This window comes from Mesoplodon mirus (genome assembly GCF_964341445.2).
Source record: "Mesoplodon mirus genome assembly, chromosome: 11".
NCBI lineage: Eukaryota > Metazoa > Chordata > Mammalia > Artiodactyla > Ziphiidae > Mesoplodon > Mesoplodon mirus.
This window is the reverse complement of record NC_138987.1, coordinates 58,192,476-58,211,713: the sequence shown is the minus strand read 5'-3', so window position 1 is coordinate 58,211,713 and position 19,238 is coordinate 58,192,476. Positions and strand designations below refer to the sequence as shown.

General features: G+C 51.6%; 2 protein-coding genes across 2 annotated transcripts in view; both read left to right on the top strand.

The window, feature by feature from the left end:
• The window catches only part of LOC309811948 (uncharacterized protein), a gene marked incomplete at its 3' end in the record, with an annotated part of 28,015 nt that extends 25,253 nt beyond the window's left edge, over positions 1-2,762 (top strand). Inside the window, exons 21-23 of the mRNA XM_082635313.1 lie at positions 1,536-1,756; positions 1,984-2,015; positions 2,533-2,762. Of these exons, the coding sequence (XP_082491439.1) occupies positions 1,536-1,756; positions 1,984-2,015; positions 2,533-2,762 (483 nt within the window). The remainder of the gene's footprint in view (positions 1-1,535; positions 1,757-1,983; positions 2,016-2,532) is intronic.
• Positions 2,763-9,583: 6,821 nt separating this feature from the next.
• LOC309811947 (keratin, type II cuticular Hb4-like) lies at positions 9,584-19,238 on the top strand (the record flags this gene model as incomplete). The annotated part of the gene is given in 13 exon segments (XM_082635312.1): positions 9,584-9,592; positions 11,459-11,560; positions 11,562-12,041; positions 12,043-12,144; positions 13,402-13,610; positions 14,225-14,285; positions 14,756-14,851; positions 15,778-15,942; positions 16,071-16,196; positions 16,700-16,920; positions 17,369-17,400; positions 18,923-19,147; positions 19,150-19,238. Coding segments are annotated over 13 exon segments (1,917 nt in total).

The window sequence follows — 19,238 nt, the reverse complement described above, 5'->3', positions numbered from 1 at the left end:
CTCGGTCGCGATGGGTGGGTCCATCCTCCCTGGGGGCCCAGTTGAGGAGGGAATAAACTTGCGCTGTTTCCCACGAGAGGGAGAGAGCCCTTTCTACAGAAGAGCTGACCCACAGCAGGATGAGCAGGCTCAGGAAACAGTGAGGCCCCCAACAGAGGCTAGGCAACCTACTTTCAACATGGAATAGCAAGGATGCTTCACTAGATGGGAGTATAGAAAAGATGTTCTCCAAGGCCCCTTCCAACCAAAGACTCCAATTCTATGATCCTGAAATTCAAGGTGACCCCGCAGAGTTCATAAACTCAGACTCACTCTCTTCTCCTAGGCTAGTGAAGATCAGGCAGACACTTAAAATCTATTAGTCACAAAGAAATTACTTGGCTTATCTAGAGGAAACTCACAGATCTCCTTGAGGTGTTATAGACAGGAGAACTGGTCCCCATCCCGCAGAGGAACCAGATGTCACAATCCTAGGATGAAACCCACAGCAGATTTGAATCTGACACATAATCATGACTGTAGGAAAAACTCACTCTTCCTCCTGTGTCCCTCCTTTACCCTCCCACTGTCACATTCACAACACTTTCTGATACCAGATATGGGGGAAGGGTGTTTCCATACTAAACAGTTCTGCAACACCAGCTGGGTATTCTACAACTTAACGCACTTCTGACACTGCCTACCTGGAGATAGCATCAGATCCCACACGTTAGGGACTGCCCCCCAAGTCCCACAAGGCTGCCCCCCAAGTCCCACAAGGCTGCCCCCAGTTCAGATGCTAATCACAAGTCTAGGTTGTGCTTCTGACCAATCGGCTATACATTGGAGGTCTCTGTGACCCCCCCTCCTCGGGTTCGATTAATTTGCTGGAGTCACTCACAGAACTCAGGAAAATAGATTCCTTTACATCTACTGGTTTATTATAAAAGCATATGATAAGGCATATGGATGAACACCCAGGTGGAAGAGATGGATAAGGCAAGGTATGTGGGAGGGGTGTGGAGCTTCCATGCCCTCTCCAGGCATGCCATTCTCTCCACACCTCCGCCTGGTCACCAACCTGGAAGCTCTCTGAATCCTCTACTGTTGGGTTTTTATGGAGGCTTCCTCTCATAGGCATGATCAATTATTACCTCCGTTCCCAGCCTCTCTCCCCTCTCGGGAGATTTGCACAGTGGGCTGAAAATTCCCAGCTTCAAATCATGGCTTGGTCTTTCTGGTGACCAGCCCCCATCCAGGAGCCTACCTAGAGTCACCTTAATTAAACAAAAGACATTGCCAATACCCAGGAAATTCTAAGGGGTTTAGGGACTCTGTGTCAGAAACCAGGGTCAAAGACCAAATGTTAGAACAAAGGATGTTCTTATCACTTAGGAAATTACAAGGTTTGGGGGAGTTCTGTCCAGAAACTGGGGGCAGAGACCAATATATATTGTTTCTAATAGTCTCACAACGACCGTGTTCTCTGTTCTTCTAAGAGTCAGCCCAGGGCTCCAGGGCGTCCCATAATGCCTTTCTGTGCCCTCTCCTCCCAGCGCTGCAAACTGGAGGGTGCCATAGCCGAGACACAGCAGCAGTGGGAGACGGCCCTCAACGACGCCAAGTGCAAGCTGGCTGGGCTGGAGGAGACCCTGCAGAAGGCCAAGCAGGACATGGCCTGCCTGCTCAAGGAGTTCCAGGAGGTGATGAACTCCAAGCTGGGCCTGGACATCGAGATCGCCACCTACAGGCGCCTGCTGGAGGGCGAGGAACACAGGTAAGTCAAGGATGGGCACCAGATATGTCTATTCTCCTGCCCTCTGAAGTTGCTGCTGCTGCCATTGCCCATCCCGCAGTCGTGGAAAATCTAAAACAGCATGCAGACCACAGGCCCTCCTCACTGACAGGGTCCATAGAGCAGGCAGAAGCGGTGGGGTGCCACGTGCTTCTTGGCCTCATTCTCTGATGCAGTTCCCTTGTGTCTCCTTTGCCTCCCACCCCCAGGCTGTGTGAAGGTGTTGGGCCCGTGAATATCTGTGAATAGATGAGCCCTCCCCAGTGGTTCTGGGGTCTTGGGAGCTGATCGACCCATAATAGACCACACTGGCCCCTACCCAAACCTCACCGTGCTTCCCCCACCCCAAAGGAAGAGTTGTTTGCCTGGAGCTCCTGGCAGATGGAGAGGCTCTCCCTCAGAGCTACCCAAGTCTATGGGAGTCAGAATCAGGAGCAGACATGCAGCGTGGTCCCAGTGCTTCAGGGCTCAGAAGCTTCAAGGAACCATATAGACAAGGGGATGCTTTTCTGGAGAAAGAGAATTTGAAGCAGGCTCAGACAGATAGAAACAGAGAGGGTGAAGCAGAAGATAGGGCTCTGGGGCAAGAGGAGAGACACGTGGGGAACTGCTAAGCACTTTATGTGGCCGAAGTGAGAGACATGGAAGTTGGTAGCTGGGATGGGAATGTCCTTAGAAGTGAGCTGCAGCAGGTGGGGCCCTGGCCTGGCCAAGATGTTTCAGGGCAGGGCCCTGAGCATCCTTTCCTGTTCCCGCAGCTGTGAGCAGCTCCAAAGGCACCATCCTCTACGAGCCAAGTGTGGTCAGCACACCCATGTACTGTCCAGGGGACACCAGTGTCCTCAAGAACAGTGGGAGCTGCAGCATCATGGGTACCAGTGAAATCTACATCCCCTGTGAGTCCCATGGGCTACTGGGCTGTGGAAGCAGGCGGAGCTTCAGCATGAAGCTAGGGGCTGGGGGTGGCTCCTCCTGCCACAAGTGTTAGTACAGCCCCAGAGGCTAGAAGCCCAGGGGACAGGGCACCAGCCCCCAGCCTAGATGTTGTCCCCCTGCCACCAGGGTTGAAGACAAGGCTGTTCCAAAATCCCACCTTCCTATACTGATCGAAGTTTTCCCTTGGGTTTTCTCCGTGAGCTGCCCTTCAGGCATCTTCAAGAGTCACCTTTCACTTAGCTGTGTGCAGACCCTGCGCTAGGTCCTGGGGTGAGGGTGGGATGCAAAGAATGAAAATGCATCCGCCATATATCTGGACCACTGACAGTCAGGCTCTAGTGCGGCCAAGAGAATGGCAATGGCCCCCAAACACTTCTCTTCCCCATGAGAAGGCCAAATGGGCACATCACAGTTCTGCTTTGTGGATCATCCCATGGAACTTTCCCCACAAAGCCAGCCCCCCCCGACCCCCGGACATTCCCCTCCTCTCTTACCTCAGTCTGTTATGTGCCTGAAAAGTGAACTCCGTTTAACACCCACCTAATACATGCACTATTACAAATATCAAAAAGAGACACCCCCAAATCCCATTCCAAATTCCCAAGCCAAGTGCCAGGATTTCAGCTTCACTCGGGACCTGTCCATGGACCTCTCAGTTAGCACACAGAATCAAGAGGTGGTCTTTGGGCAGTAGATTTACCTGCTCAGGTGTGTTGAACTGGCGCTATAAAAATACATTTTTTCCTGACCTCACAGTGGCAGCTGACGGCTAAAAAATGCCTAGCACAAAGGCAAGGGGACCTGGAGTATTTACTGAACAAAGGGACAATCAAGAGCTGACATTTTTTGTTCAATGGAATCAGCCCCATCCCTACCCTCTGCACGTAACCAAACCTGTCGTGCTCCCTCTCTCTTGAGTTCCTCTTGCTTTGGGTCTGAAATGAATGTGCTTTCCTGGCTGCAGTGATATGGGGCTGCCTCAGCACACTTGGAGGCCCTGACTCAGGGACTGCGAGGGGAGAGGAGGTGCTGAGCTGACCCCACCTCCCCAGAGCACACCCCCTACCCCCGAGTTGTGCTGCATCTGCAGAAGCCCTGCCCACCCAGGGATCCACGTCTCTGCCATGAGCCTCTGGGCTTGTCTATTGCCAGTAAACTGACTGTTCCCAGGCTACAGGAATCAGGATTATTGGCCCTGCTCTGTAGAGGGCAATGAGGCTGAAGGGGAACTGATGGGCAGCTTTGGGGAACTGGGGCCAGTGCGGCGTGTGGGGTTGGGAGTGGAAAGAGAGGTTATTATACAAAAGGGAAACTACATATGAATGATTGGCAAGTGGCCTGTGGAGTGAGTGTGGAGTCATACAAATTCCACTTAAAACCTGCACATCACACCCCAATACTTTGCAAGTCATCTGCCACATTAAAAACCACAGCCCTATTCCCCACAGGCCTCCTCTCCACATGGTCCCCTGCATATGTCCTAGAGAAAGTCTGTCATGTCTGTACTCGGCAGCCTCAAAGCCTGGGCTCTGCCTCCCCAGCCAGGTCCCCAGGCAGGGCAGGTGCAGGCCTGGGGAAAGCAGGGAAGATCGGCAACAGACTGGCCAGGGTGGGGCACCCCCTAGCCTCCTCTCCCTCTCGGGAGCCCCAAGACCTGGAAATGAGACTTGGTGACAGCGGTTCCACCCTCTGCCTGGCCCTGATACCCTCCCTGTTGCCTCACTGATCCCCTGTAACAATCCCCCCACTACAGATGCCCCCTTGTGGCTCCTCTCTCCTGAGCGCTGGGGTGCATCTCCTCTTCCCCCACAGCCCCGCATAGGGCATCTCTTCTGTGCCAAGCCCTGAATTAGAAGGTGGTGATACAGAGGTGACTACAACATTCTCGGAACCCTAGAGTGACTCTCAGCCTCACAGAGGAGTTATAAGCAGTGACAGCCAGAGAGAATGGAAACGACAAGAAAAAGCAACTTGTGATTATGCCAGGCAAGGAGATCAGAGAGAAGCTCACAGAGATTACAAGGACAGGGTCTGAACGGACAAGGGTTACTGATTTATGGGCAGCATATTAAAAAGAACCCACCCACTTGCTTTTTCATTCACTCAATATAATATTTATCAAGCACCTGTTATGGGTCAGACCACCCAGGGGCTGGTGTCTCTGTGTTGAACAAGGCAGCCCCAGTCAGGGTTGACCTACCAGTAGGGACAGTAGACACAGTTCCTAGAGCCCATGGTAGGGACCATAAACGGGTGCAGCCACTTTGGAAAACAATCTGGCAGTTCCTCAAAATGTTAAACATAGAGTTACCATGTGACCCAGCAATTCCACTCCTAGGTAGATACCCAAGAGAAATGAAAACATGTCCACACAAAAACTCGTACGTGAATGTTCATAGCATCACTATTCACAAGAGCCAAGAGGTGGAAACAACCAAAATGTCCATCAATGGATGAATGGATAATCAAAAATTTGGTCTCTCCATGCAATGAAATATTATTTGGCCATAAAAAGGAGTGAAGTACTAATACGTGCTCCAACATGGATGAACCTTGAAAACATGAGGGAGATAAAAGAAGCCAGGGCTTCCCTGGTGGTGTAGTGGTTGGGAGTCCGCCTGCCGATGCAGGGGACGCGGGTTCGTGCCCCGCTCCGGGGGGATCCCACGTGCCGCGGAGCGGCTGGGCCCGTGATCCGTGGCCACTGGGCCTGCGCATCCGGAGCCTGTGCTCCGCAACAGGAGAGGCCACAGCAGTGAGAGGCCCGTGTACCGCAAAAAAAAAAAAAAAAAAAGAAGCCAGACACAGAGACCACATATTCTATGATTCCATTCATATGAAATTCCAGATTAGGGAAATCTATAGAGACAGAAAGCAGATCCGTGGTTGCCTAGTGAGCTGGAGGGAAGAGAAGATGGGGTGGGGGGACAGCCAAAGGTTTCTTTTGAGACGATGAGAACATTCTAAAAGGGACTGGGGTGACGGTTGCACTTATCTGGGAATATATTAAAACCACTGAATTGTACATTTTCAATGAGCGAATTATATGATATGTGAATTATATCTTAATAAAGCTATTTTTAAAAAATGGGGCCCTGGCTCCAATCCATGCCCCTGGGGCTTACAGCCTACCTGAGGGTACAGACCTGGAACAGGAAATTACAGATGTCAGGCTTGTTGTGAAGGACGACATAACTGAGGGTCCCACCCTGGTCACAGGCCTCAGGAAGATCCCCAGAGGAGGGGCAGGCAAGCTGGATCCCAAGGAATGAGGGGAAGCAAGGAAGCCCAGCGGGGGCTCCAGGCTGAGGGATCAGCAACCGTGAACCAGAGTGTGCAGCGTCAGAGGGGTGAGGGCCGGTGACTTCAGGGATGCACATCCACAGCCAGGGAAGGAGGGGATGGGACAACGGGGGCCTCATGGCCTCCATTCCCACTTGAAGCCCTGTCAGTCTGGACCTGGCCCTAGAGCCAGCTAAGTTCCTTGCTGATTAAGCACTCAAAGCTCTGAAAACTACAGGAATACTCTGGCCTGCAGTCAGCAAAAACAGAGATGACAACAGGCCACCCACCTCTGTCCCAAAGATGACTACCCAAGGCCCAGGAGGCACCCCAGTGGGGTAAAGGAGGAGAAGGAGAGAAGATTCCCCCACCCTCACAATGAGGTGGGCTTGAGCCTGTCGACCATCCCTTTGGGAATTCCCATCCCAGAGTGGCCCAGGCCCCAGGAACCATCCACTAGGTTCCTGGAACCATCCACTAGGCAGACTCATCCCAGTAGTGAGGGCACCCCAGCTCAGTCCTGGACGTGAGCTACAGTCCCCAGCATGCCCTTCTAGAGCCTCCCCCAGGGCATCCCCCTCAGTGCTGTGCAGCCGTGCCCCCATTCTCCCCCTCTCTCCAGGGAGGAGGTGACTCTAGGCAGGCAGGACAAAAGTGCCTCCCGGTGGTTCCCTGGGCGGTTCACCTCCATCACCTGGGCAAACATCTGAGCTTCTCCCAGGACCCGCCCTGCACCTACAGGGAGGATCAGGCCCCGCCCTGCCCTTGGAAGGAAGGGAGAGCCGACTGCTGGAAGCCAGAGCCTCCCTGCATTCCACTCAGCCTCGGGAATCCAAATCCCAGCCTTTCCCAGAGCTCCCCCATGAGGACAGGTGGGGAACAGCCCAAAGAGGCCTGGGGCGGGTGGGAGGACCCTGAATGAAGCCCTTTGTTTTTGTGTCTGTCTCCCCCGAATGTCTCCCATTTCTTGTCCCTCTTCTCCCTCCCTAGGAGAGCCTTCCTTGCTCCACTGTGCCCCCCCTCAGATGCCCTCTGCCCTTCCCCTGGGTCCCCCAGGATCCCTTCCTTATCCCAGTCCCATCAGTGGCCCCAGGTGGACCCACTACCGCCTCTCTCCCCTTGGGGCTCGGATTGGGGGAAATGGCTGCAGAAATGGAACTGTGGGCAGAGGAGGGGAACTTAGGATCACTGAATCTGGTAGAAGGAAGACGGCTGCACCCAGCAGGCATCCCAGCACCTAATCTTGATGTCAGGCTCACATCAGCACCCAATAAAGGTTTGTTGAAGCAAACTGACCTGCACGCCTGCAAGCAGGTCACCTGTCACATTTCACCCCGACAGGTGATAACTCTGTGGGCAAGTGAAGAATTTGGGCTAAACCTGGAAAAAGTCATTCTGCTTGAAAGGGTGGGGATGGGCTCAAGCAAGAGGGGTGCTTTGACTCTCTTGGGAGTTGTTTAGATTCTATCCAAGCATCACTAGTCTGACAGGGCAGAGGGCTCTCTCCTCATCGTCCCCCTCCTTCTGCTGGGGGACTCCTGAACTTCCCTTCCCACCAGGGCATGTCTCAGCGTGAACACCTCCCAGTGAGTGCCTCTCTCCTGCACAAACTTGTCCCTAGGCAAAATGGAAACATCTGAAGAATGTGGCTTTATCAAAGCCTTCTCACCATCTGGATTTCCCTGTCACCTTCCTCCCCTCCCACAGGCGCGTGCGCACACACACACACACACACGCACAATCACACACACACACACACACACAGTGCAGCCACTGTGCGCCCAGGGTTCGCAGGCTCTGCTCAGCCAACTAGGATGGCCCCCTTCCCCTCCCATCCCCTCCTCCCCACCTTGTCCTCATCAGCAGTTCCCCCTCTGCCCCAGGCAGTTAGCATCGAGATGAGCCAGCAATCTGTCTACACTAGCTCAGCCAGCAGATCTCAGGATTACATCCAGACCAACTCTCAACAGGAAGCAGAAACTGTCAGAGCAGCAAAAGCCGCAGCCCAGAGTTTCCAGGACAACTCCTCCCCTCTCCCCACCTGCCACCCTTTAAAAAATGGCTGAGGATTGTGTTTTGCATTGTCTGGCGAAATAATGCCTCAGAAGTATAAACTGCTGATGGCGACAGCCCATCTCAGAAAAGGGGTTATGCGTGACTGGTCTCAATTTCCCCCACCCCGCCTGGGCTGTTAAGGTTGAAGGAAGCTGAACCACAGGACAGCCCCGGGAATGGCTGGTGGGGTAATGATGCCACAGCCACTGGAGCGGGAAGCAGGTGGGGTGCTGGACGGGAACAGAAATGACAGCTTACCAGTGAAAGGAGGATTGTGCAAAAGAGAGGGGAAGGGGGCAGAGGGAAAAAGAGGGGGATAGAGGGGGAAAAGAAATGGATGACAATAACCACACCAGGCTCCACACAGCATACACCCCAAACATTTTCACATGGAACCCGCACATACTGTGCAGTAGGTATAATTCCATTTTACAGATGAAGAACCTGAGGCTTAGAGAGGTTAAACCATTTCCCCAGGTCATTTGTATACCATGGAGGGCGAATGTTGCACACCCATAATAAAAGGCAAGCAGACTTTTAGTTGGGTGTATTGTTGTTTTTAAGTTCTCTACAGACAAGCACCCCTGACTGCCTGCATCCAGGGTGTGCCACTACCGTGCCCTTCCCATGCCACTGCCCAAGGTCACACTGCTGACAGATGGCAAAATTGGGATTGAACCCCGTTCCATTTGACTCCAAGGGCTGAGTCAAGTCTTCCGTTCCCGGCCTGGCACATTCACTGGTGTCCTCTATGCCATCCCTCCTGCTCCCCTCCCCTTTTCTCCTCCCCAAGGGTCCTCCATCCCCTTCCCAGTCACCTAGATCCCCTAACCTGGCCTCAGCGGAGGGGGATGCCCTTTCCTCCAAGCAGCCAGGCTCACACCCCAAGAGGCTGGAGCTGGAGGGCAAACTGGGTTGACCCTCTCTGAGCTCTTGGATTTCTGCACCATCCTCCTCAGGGTCATTCCTGTCCATTTTGGAGACTAGAGTCTCCTCTTCCTGAAATATTTACAAAGTCAAATGCCCAAATTCCTCTTCTTTCACCCCCTGTCCTTTCTCCCTTTTTCCTCCTGCTTTTAATCTTTGCAGTGTCTTCATTCATTCAACAAAACCATATAGCATGCATCCCACGTGTGCCCACTATACTAAGCAGGAGACACAGAGGAGGAAGAAAAACACACAACAGTGCCTGCCTCCTGGAGCTTATATTCCAGCCTGGGAAGACAGAGGATAAACAGGCAAATCCATGCAGGAAAGGACCTCAGACAGTAAGCACTGCTAAGGAGAAGAGGAAGCGGGGAGGGGGAATAGAGAGTACACAGGGGAGGGGGCTTTAAAGAGGGGGCGACCCATGAGCAAAGAACTGGAAGAGTTGAGGGACCCGGCCATGTGCCATTTGCAGGAAAAGAGTTCCCAGCAGAAAAAAAATAAATAAATAAACAGCAAATGGGAAGGCGTCTGAGTAGGATTTTTCCTGCCTGTCTGATGGACACACAGGAGGCCAGGGTGGCTGGAGCAGGGTGAGCAGTAGGACGGATGAGGGAAGTGAGGTCAGTGAAAGAGGAGAGCAGACTATGTAGAGTTCTGTATGGCATTTACTCTGAGTGGGATGGGAAACCACTAGAGGCATACGAGCTCAGAAATGGCATGATCTGACATGTTTTTAAAGGACCATTCTGACTATGGTGTTAAAGAAAGTCAGAGGGGGCAAAGGAGGAAGCAGGGTGACTAGCTGGAAGGATACTTCAAGAGACCCTGTGAGGAGTGATGGGCTTGGACCAATATGGTAGCAGTGGGGTGATGAGAATTAGTAGGAGTCCAGGTATATTTTGAAGGTAGGACTTGCCAATGGATTGAATGTACGATATGGAAAAAAGCTGAGGAATAAAGGATGACTCCCAGATTTTTGGCCTGAGCCACTACAGGGATAGTGAGCCTGGCAAGTGGAACATATTTCATAGGAACAATCAGTCGGGAGAACAGCTTTGGATAGATGAAGGTTGAGATACCTAATCGATATCCAAGTAGAGATGTTGATCAAAATATACATGTGGGGCACAGAAGGGATGCCTGGGATAGAGATACACCTTGGCAGTCATCAGTGGAAAGATGGTATTTAAGTCATGAGGCTGTATGATGTCATGAAGGGAACAAGTATAGATAAAGACATGAACAGGTACAAGGGCTAAGCCCAATGATGCTGTGGTGTGTAGAGTTTGGGTATATGAGGATAAACTGGTTGAGAAAACTGAAAAGGAGCAGTCAGTAATATGTTAAGAAAATCAGGAGAATGTGGTGTCTGGAAACCAAAAGAAGAAATTGTTTTAAGGAAAAGGGAATGATCAACTATGTCAAATCCTGCTAAGTTAAATGAGAGCTGAGAACAGACCAGTGATTTTAGCAACCTGGAGATCACTTGCAATCTTCACAAGAAGTATTGTGTTATTATTATTTTTCTGCTTCTCCCTTTAGACATACACCTGATAGCTGGGTCTGTATAAAACAGTAGTAAACTAGGAACAGCGGAAAACTTCCTCAACTTAATAAAAAAAATATATATCTACCAAAAAACTACAGCTAATATTGTACTTAATGGTAAGAAATGTGAAGATTTCCCACCAAAAATCAGGAATAAAGCAAAGATACCCCCTCTCACCACTGCTTTTCAACATCATACTGGAAGTCCTAGCTAATGCAGTAAGACAAGAAAAAGAAATCAAAGGTATAGAGATTGGGAAGGAAGAAAATAGTGAAGACCTGAGCTGGACAGCTCCAGAGAAAAGCACATATCCCCTTCCAAGTAGAATCCCAAGTGAGCATCCAGTCAAGCGCAAGTTCCCCCAGGCACAGACAAGTAGGACAAATCATGTCACTCTCTAGAATAGAAAAGGCAAACATCTGTCTCTGGGTCCTGAAATACCTGTGATATTGATTAACAATGATAATGATACCCAGTGACTTAGAACTTTTCATTTCCTACCCAGATACTTATTGCTTGGTGTCTCTCCCTCCTAACCAAAGATTCATCAATAATGCAAGGAACCTGCATAGGCAGGACTATAGCTCAGCCCTATTGTGTATTTTGGGGGCTCAAAATCATGTGGTTAACTTTCCACACAGATACATGGCCAAATCATACATAATTTTGGCCTCAAACTATGCCACAAAAGTATTGGTTGGTGGAAGTCCTCAAGATTAATCTCCCCCCACCACCAGGAGGATAGAGACCATCTTTTTATCTCTGTACCCTCGGCACCAAGCATTTTACCTGAGAGAGAGTAACTGGTAATTGTCAAATGAATAAATGAATGTATGAATGAATGGATCTCCTTTGAGTTTCTCAAATCAGACTGAGATTAGCTCATTGTGAAGGTGGTTACAGGCTGGAAGAGTTTCTGCTAACTACTCAAGCTCATAAATGCTTCCAAATGGCTATTTCCATTTTTATGGGGCCAATCCTCAGATCCCCACATACATAAAAGGGCTGAGAGGGATCCACTGGCCTCAGAGGGCTTCCCAGCTCCAGCTCACCCTGCTCTGCAGTCTCTGCTTGTCTCTCACCCAGGACACCATCACATCTGGCCGCTCCTACACAGTCAGCTCTGGTCGCCGTATGGGCAGCTTCAGCTCTTGCTCAGCAATGACCCCCCAGAACCGGAACCACTTCCGGGCCAGCTCTGTCTCCTGCAGGAGTGGGCTCCCCTTCTATGGTCTTAGCGGCTTTGGCAGTCGGAGTGTCATCAGGTTTGGATTGTGCTCACCCAGGATAGCAGCTGTGTGCCCTCGGCCCATCCGCTACAGAGTTGGCTTTGGTTTTGGCAGTGGGATGGCCTTTGGCTTTGGTGATGGGAGTGGTGTTGGTCTGAGGTTTGGAGCCGGCAGTGGCCTCGGCTATGGCTGCAGCGGCCCTGGCTTTGGCTACCGAGTTGGAGGAGCTGGAGTGCCAGCAGCCCCATCCATCACAACAGTGACTGTTAACCAGAGCCTGCTGACCCCCCCTCAGCCTGGAGATTGACCCTAATGCCCAGAGGGTGAAGAAGGATGAGAAGGAGCAAATCAAGACCCTCAACAACAAATTTGCCTCCTTCATCGACAAGGTACTTGTGACAGCTCAACCTCTGGGTCTGGGATGAGGAGAGCTAAATGCACTGAGATGTTCTTTCCCTTAAGAAGAACTGGTCCAGACCTAGGGCATTGACCTTGACCCCAGATCCTTCAGGCATCAGCCAAAGACATGGCGGTATGATTTCTGGGTCACTCTGCTGCAGAGCAAGGATGAGCCTGAGGAAGCACTGCATGGAGGGATAGATTAAGACAGTGGTGGTGTCTTCTGGAGGAAGGAGGAACATCCAGCCAAATCTGAAGGCATCTGAACAAACTAAGACCTACCACCTAGTCACTTAGAAATATCTCCCAAACAGGCTAGAAACACTAACACCTCCACCAGGTGTTGGCTGGTACAGGTTTAAGAGGTTTTATCCTTTGAGATCCTCATGCTCTCTTTGAAGTTTTCATGGTTTCTGAGGCTGAGTGGCCACACCTGTTCAGGCTTAAAGAAATGGAGAATGGAGTTGAGTAATTTTTGTACAAAGCGAAGCATTCATACCCCTCCTCCACCTGGGATATCCAGATTCAGCCGAGTCACCTCGATTGAGGGAAACAGTAGGGAATGACCACTTGTGGTCATTGGTCTTCAGGCTGATGAGAGCAACAGAGAGGTGGAACTGACAGAGAGGTGGAACTGACACAGCCCCAAACCCCAGACCATGTCTCCATGAAGTGGGGGTGCTCTATTGTGTCTGGGATTGGAAACTCACCTCTGTGAGCTTCATTTCACTCCGAAATGAGGGGTTGGAGAAAATGGTCTCTAGGTTCTCCTCCAGCTCTATAAGTCTCAGCTGATGGGATTTCTGGGGTGATGGGTATGACTTCTGACCTGAGAATTTCCACCTCCTCATACCACATCCCAGCCCAATGTACTTTACTCTGCTCTTCATTCCCTGCTAGGGATGGCTGAAATCAGTTTTCAGATGTAGGCAAACCCCAGCTCAGGTAGAATCGATCTCCAACTTCCCAGTGAACCAGCCCTCACCTTTCTCAGAGGGTTGAAAGGGAAATGGTTGAAGAGCTTTGGTTCCGAAGCTTCTGTTTGTAGCTAAGCCTGGTTGAGCACGAGGAGGGGTTGCAGACCTGCTCTGCCAGATTCTACTGAGTTAGAGGAGGAGCTAAAGTCAACAGAGGAGGGAATGATGTCACCACAAGTTTAAGTCACCTCTGGCCATCTGAGCAATGTTGACATATAGGTAACTATATCAAGCACTTCAGTTGCCATGTCTTTGCCCCTGTGGATTTAGGTGCGGTTCCTGGAACAGCAGAATAAGCTCCTAGAGACCAAGTGGAACTTCCTCCAAGAGCCAAAATGTGCCAGGAACAACCTGGAGCCCCTCTTTGAGAACTACATCACCAACCTGTGGAGGCAGCTGGACGTAGTGAACAGCGAACGGGCCCGGCTGGAGGCTGGGAGGAACAGCATGCAGGATGTCCTTGAGGGTTTCAAGAAGAAGTGAGTGGCTGTTGGACTGCACTGACCTAGGATGGGCACGGGCTGGTCCCCAAAGCAGCAGCCAAGCTTGGATGAGAGCTGCTGGAAGGATCAGGGTTGAATGCTGGTTTCAATTCCCAGCCTGAAGACAGGAGTGGGGATGTGATATGTATGGGAGTAGGAGGCCCTCCATGGGTCCTGAGGAAAAAGGAGACTTGGAATTGGGCATGGTTGTCCCTAATCCTGCCTGTGAGCATGGGTGAGTTGACCCCAGAAAAAGAAACTCTCTGGTTTTGAGAACAGTGCCTAAGTCCAGCCACAAATAGGGTCCTACTTCCTCTAAGGTCAAGTGCAATGACCCTAAGGCTTTTCCAGCAGAGGAGCACAGCAAAGGTCCAGATTTTCAGACCCCACATCCAATTTGAGAAAGTAAAAGGGATTTGGAGAAACCAAGGGCCATGGGCTCATAAAAGGTCTTAAAGATGGGACAGAGTGGATGAAAACATGCAGATGGCAACAGGGAGCCAGGCTCCTGGACGGAGCAGAGAGGTCACTAGAGGTGATAACTGGGGACCTGGGAGTAATCGGCTCTCAGTTCAGAGTGAGAACTCACCCTCTTCATCCTTATCATCCACGTATGAAGAGGAGGTGGGACTCCGGGCCAATGCTGAGAATGAGTTTGTGGCTCTGAAGAAGGTAAGGAGAGCAATAGGCCCAGGCAAACTTCTCCTCCAGACAGGCAAATGTCCTCACAACTCCAGGACACTGCCCGGGCAGCCCTGTGAATATTCACACACAGTGGACCCCCTAAGGTCACAACAGCTTCCCTTCGAAGTTCTGATTTGGCCTCCAGTGACTTAGGGTTGGGTCTTCATGAGAGCAGAGGTCTGAAGGGATGACATTTGAAGAGTCTTGGATTATCCAGACTCTTCTTGCCTCTAAATAAGCATCAGAAAATGTCCAGCATCCCTGGGGATTTCATGCTGTATAAGGGAGAACAAGAGTCACTAAGCTGTATTTCCACCCAATGACTTTCCCATCTGTCCCACTTGGCCTGGCTCTGTGGGAATTGGCCTGGTCTTCCCACCCACCTCCAGAGCCTGCCAAGGTGGGGAGGTTAAATAGTGCACAAGTATGAGCATTTAATCCTTCTCTCTTTGATACAGGATGTGGATACAGCTTTCTTAAATAAGTCTGATCTAGAGGCCAACGTGGATACCTTAACTCAGGATATCGACTTCCTGAAAACCCTATACATGGCGGTAAGGGCTCATCCCCTCTGAGCCATCCAAGGAGCTCAATGCGTGGTCTGGACTCGCTGGGGGATTCACTGGACTAGCGTATTTTCTAACATTTGGTATCATACATCTTTCCTCCCATCAAATCTATATCCTCTATATGTTGATGTATGTACAAGTGGAGAAGGTAAGGGGAACAGGCTTCTCAGCAGCCTGACTCAGGTCTATGAATCAACTCCTTGGATCTATGAGCCAACTTCTTGTTGACCAATCTAAAGACTGGGGTCTAGGAATATCACTTCCTATCTACTGATGAGAAGACCCTGGAAAACTGATTTGCTAGGAAATGTAAGAAAAATTGTGTTACCTAATTAGTCAAATGAATTAGCCATCTTTTGCTTCTGTTTGGTCTGGAATGGACCTAATCAGAGCTAAATGGCTGGCTCTGAGTGGAAAGGCTGAAGAAAGCTCCCTCTGGGGTCCTCACCTTGCAGGCCAGTTCCCAGCCCTCCCCCAGCCCCACCCCTGGTTCTATTATGGACTTAGGATATAGGAATTCCTAGACCACCATATTCTTAAATATTGTCAGCTCTCAATGATCCAGACTGGCACAGCCACTGTGTGGATAAACCAAAGAAAGTTTAAGCTTTAGCATGGTCTCACTCCTCTCCATCAAGTCCCTAGGCCCCCATGGTTTTAATAGTCACCTAAGAAGTTAAGATATTAAAGGAATGTTTCCTAGTATATAACAAGGGTTTTAAGTCAAACTGAAACAGTTCTGGGCCACCTCTTTTTCTTTGCTTTTGGTTTGGATGATCTGCCCCATTGCTTTGCTCTGAACAAACAAGCAATGCTCTCTCCCCTGACTCTGCATCCTGGGGACCCTGTGGCAGAGCCCCGGCCACTGACGGGACTCTGAGCCCATCTGTCTCGCTGATCCTACAACACAGGAAATCCAGTTGCTGCAGTCACACATCTCTGAGACATCAGTCATCATGAAGATAGACAACAGCCGGGACCTGAACTTTGATGGGATCATCGCCGATATCAAGGCCCAGTATGAAGAGATCGCCAGCCACAGTCGGGCTGATGCAGAGGCCTGGTACCAGACCAAGGTGGGCAGGAGGGCGCTCGGGAAAGGGTGTAGGCAGCCCTGGGGTCAGACTCATGGATGACAAAGTGGGCTGTGATCTTGACCCAATCTTCAAGCCCTCGGAATACCCCTTTCTCCCCCACCCCGCAGTATGAGGAGATGCGGGTGACAGCTGGCCAACACTGTGACAACCTGCGTAACACTCGGGATGAGATCAATGAGCTGACCCGCCTGATCCAGAGGCTGAAGGCAGAGATCGAGCACACCAAGGCTCAGGTGGGTGAAAGAAAGGAGAGAAAGCCCCACAGGGAGGACAGGCAGGGCCCCAAGCTTTTGGGAGCCCAAGTCAGAAGATGTTGGGGAGGCCACCAGGACCCAGAAATAGAGGAATAAAGGAATTAGTCCAGGAAGACTTCCTGGGGGAGGAAAATGTGGAACCAGGGAAAGAGTCTCCCATGTAGAAGGAAAGACCTGGGGCTGACTTAGAGGGGCAGGTGAGGCAGAAAGAATGGCTTTACTCTCTGGACCCCACTGGTCTTAGAGCATCAGAAATCAGTAAGTGCAAAATCAGTGAGGATAGAAATGGAAGATAAGCAACGTTCCGCTCCCTGGTGACATCAAACTACAGGAGGACAATCCCTGGGAAAGCAGCCTCCACGGGCTCCATCCCTGGCTTAGCACCAGGCTATGTGCCCACTCACAGGGGGCAGAGTTTCTAGCCTGACCTGAAGATACCCTAGTCCCTGCCAAAGCCCACCTGCAAACTGCCCTCCCCCTAGCGCTGCAAGCTGGTGGCCGCGGTGGCCAAGGCGGAGCAGCGGGGCGAGGCCGCCCTCAGCAACGCCAAGTGCAAGCTGGCGGAGCTGGCGGCTGCCCTGCAGCAGGCCAAGCAGGACATGGCACGGCAGCTGAAGGACTACCAGGAGCTGAGGAATGTCAAGCTGGCCCTGCACATGGAGATCACCACCTATAAGCGCCTGCTGGAGGGCGAGGAGAGCCGGTAAGTGCTCTCAGTGCAGCAGACTTCCGGCTTCTAGAAAGACTAAGTGGGGGAGGGAACTATGTGAAGAATTGCTGAAATGGGCACTCTCTAGAGGTAACTATTTTTTCTGCAAACCTTAGGTGGGTTGCCCTTGGCAGGGGTTTAGAACATGGCTCTAGACCTGTGCCACTCAGTGCAAGCCTGTAGACGGGCTACACCAGAATCATAGGGAGTTCTGCTTGATTGGTTAGCTTGTTTTAAAATAAGAAAGAAAGAAAAGAAGAAGACATTCCCTCAAATATTTTGATTCAATAGTTTTGGGAAAGGGATTAGGAACGTGTCATTTTTCAAAGCTCCCTGATGCTTGTGCAGCCAAGGGCAAGAACCACTGGTCCACTGAGCCCTCTGATAGCACCTAGGTTTTCAGGGAATGACACCTTGTGAACTTGTTTCTTTCTCTCTCCAGGATCTGTGAGGGTGTTGGACCAGTAGACATATGTAAGAATCTTCAGTCTTTTCCTCTTCACACATTTCTCTCCTGGGGCCCTTCAAATTTCCTTTAAACTCAAGCCCACATTGGGGTCAGGAGCCCATGGCCAGACTGGCCATGACAGCCAGGGGAGCAGGGACCATCTGGCCCCTAAACTGAGAGCATCCCTTTAGCTGAGGTCTGAGACATCCCCAGAGCCTTCCTCCCCGGAGCTAAGCAACTGCAGGGCCTGGTAGGTGGGAGAGGGTTCCAGAGGAGAGTCAGTCTTTTTGCTTTGGGTGGTCTTGTCCTTCAAGGGCAAAGACCAGAGGAGGAATGGAAAGGCCTGTGCCAGGGAGTTCCCTCCCCTCCTGATGGCAGGGGATGGCAAGGCTAAACGTAAGTCCCCTTGCTGCTGCTGCGGCTACAGCCGCCAAACAAAGCGCTCAGGGCCTGTGCTGGGCTCTGCAGGGTAGGGACACAAAGAAGGTGAGACCCAGCCCCTCCTCTCCAGAATTATAATCTTCTTGAGATGGGTCCTATCCACCGTCAACCTAATCCTCAAAACCCCGGGGGGAGGAATAGGCATGGGCATCCCCCTTTTACTCGATCAGAGAAAATACAGGACTTGCCAGAAATCACAAATGTAGTCAGTGGCACGGCCAGAATTCAAACCCAGATTTCTGATCCAAAAGCGCAAATATACACAGCTGTGTATGCTAAACCGGGTGGGTCACAGATGGCAAGAAGGATTCTGGTGAGAGGAGAAGGAAGATAGGGAGGCCGTCCACCCTGGGGGCTGGTCTAAGCAAGGTTTAATCAGATTAGGGTGCTGGGTCATGGAGGTGTGCCCAGTGAAGACCAGAGGGCTAGAGAGCAGAGCCATCAGTGGGTCAGGAGGAACGAAGGACTACCTTTATTTTTATTTATTTTTTTGCACTACGCAGGCCTCTCCCTGTTGTGGCCTCTCCCGTTGCAGAGCACAGGCTCCGGAAGCGCAGGCTCAGCGGCCATGGCTCACGGGCCCAGCCACTCTGCGGCATGTGGGATTTTCCCGGACCGGGGCACGAACCCGTGTCCCCTGCATCGGCAGGCGGACTCTCAACCACTGTGCCACCAGGGGAGCCCAGGACTACCTTTTTGATGGGCAATGTGGGGACTGCCAAGGAGCATGATATCATTGGAAGAGAGAAGCTCTGTGGCTTCATGGAAGCTACTGATGCAGCTGCTGGGTAATCCAGATCACTACCCACCTCACTCAACCCAACCTGACTTTGGCCGTATATAAATGATGGTGGACTTATGGCTATATGCCAACACTTGGGGAACTGGCTGAATTCTTCCATTTTAGTCCGAATGTTGGACTTCAGTGGAGTCACAGCCTTTGAGACACCCAGACAAGAGAAGGGAAAAGTGGGTACTGACTATGTAGACAGTAGGAACTATTTGGACCCAGGCCACTTCCCCTGATGCCACCGCCCTTCCCTCCCCCCACCCCCAGTAGGAGGTGGAGGACGAGGCAGCCTCACTGAGGGTTTCATCCTCCCACAGCGGTAAGCAGTTCCCAGGGCGGCCTGGTGTGCGGGCCCGAGCCTCTGGTCACCACCTGCAGCCTCTCCCGCGGCGGGGTCACCATCTCGGGCCGCAGCAGCACCCGGTCCAGCGGCTTCTGCGGCTCGAGCGTGGGCGGGGCGCAGGTCGTGGGCGGCGGGGACCAGCTGAGCGCGGGCTTGGTGGGGGGGGGGCTCGGTGTGGTGGGCGGGACCTGCGCCCCCAGCGTCCCCTGCCCACCGAGGGCGGCTTCAGCAGCCGCGGTTCCAGCATCCGCTTCGTGTCCACCACCACCTCTCGATGGACCAAGTACTGA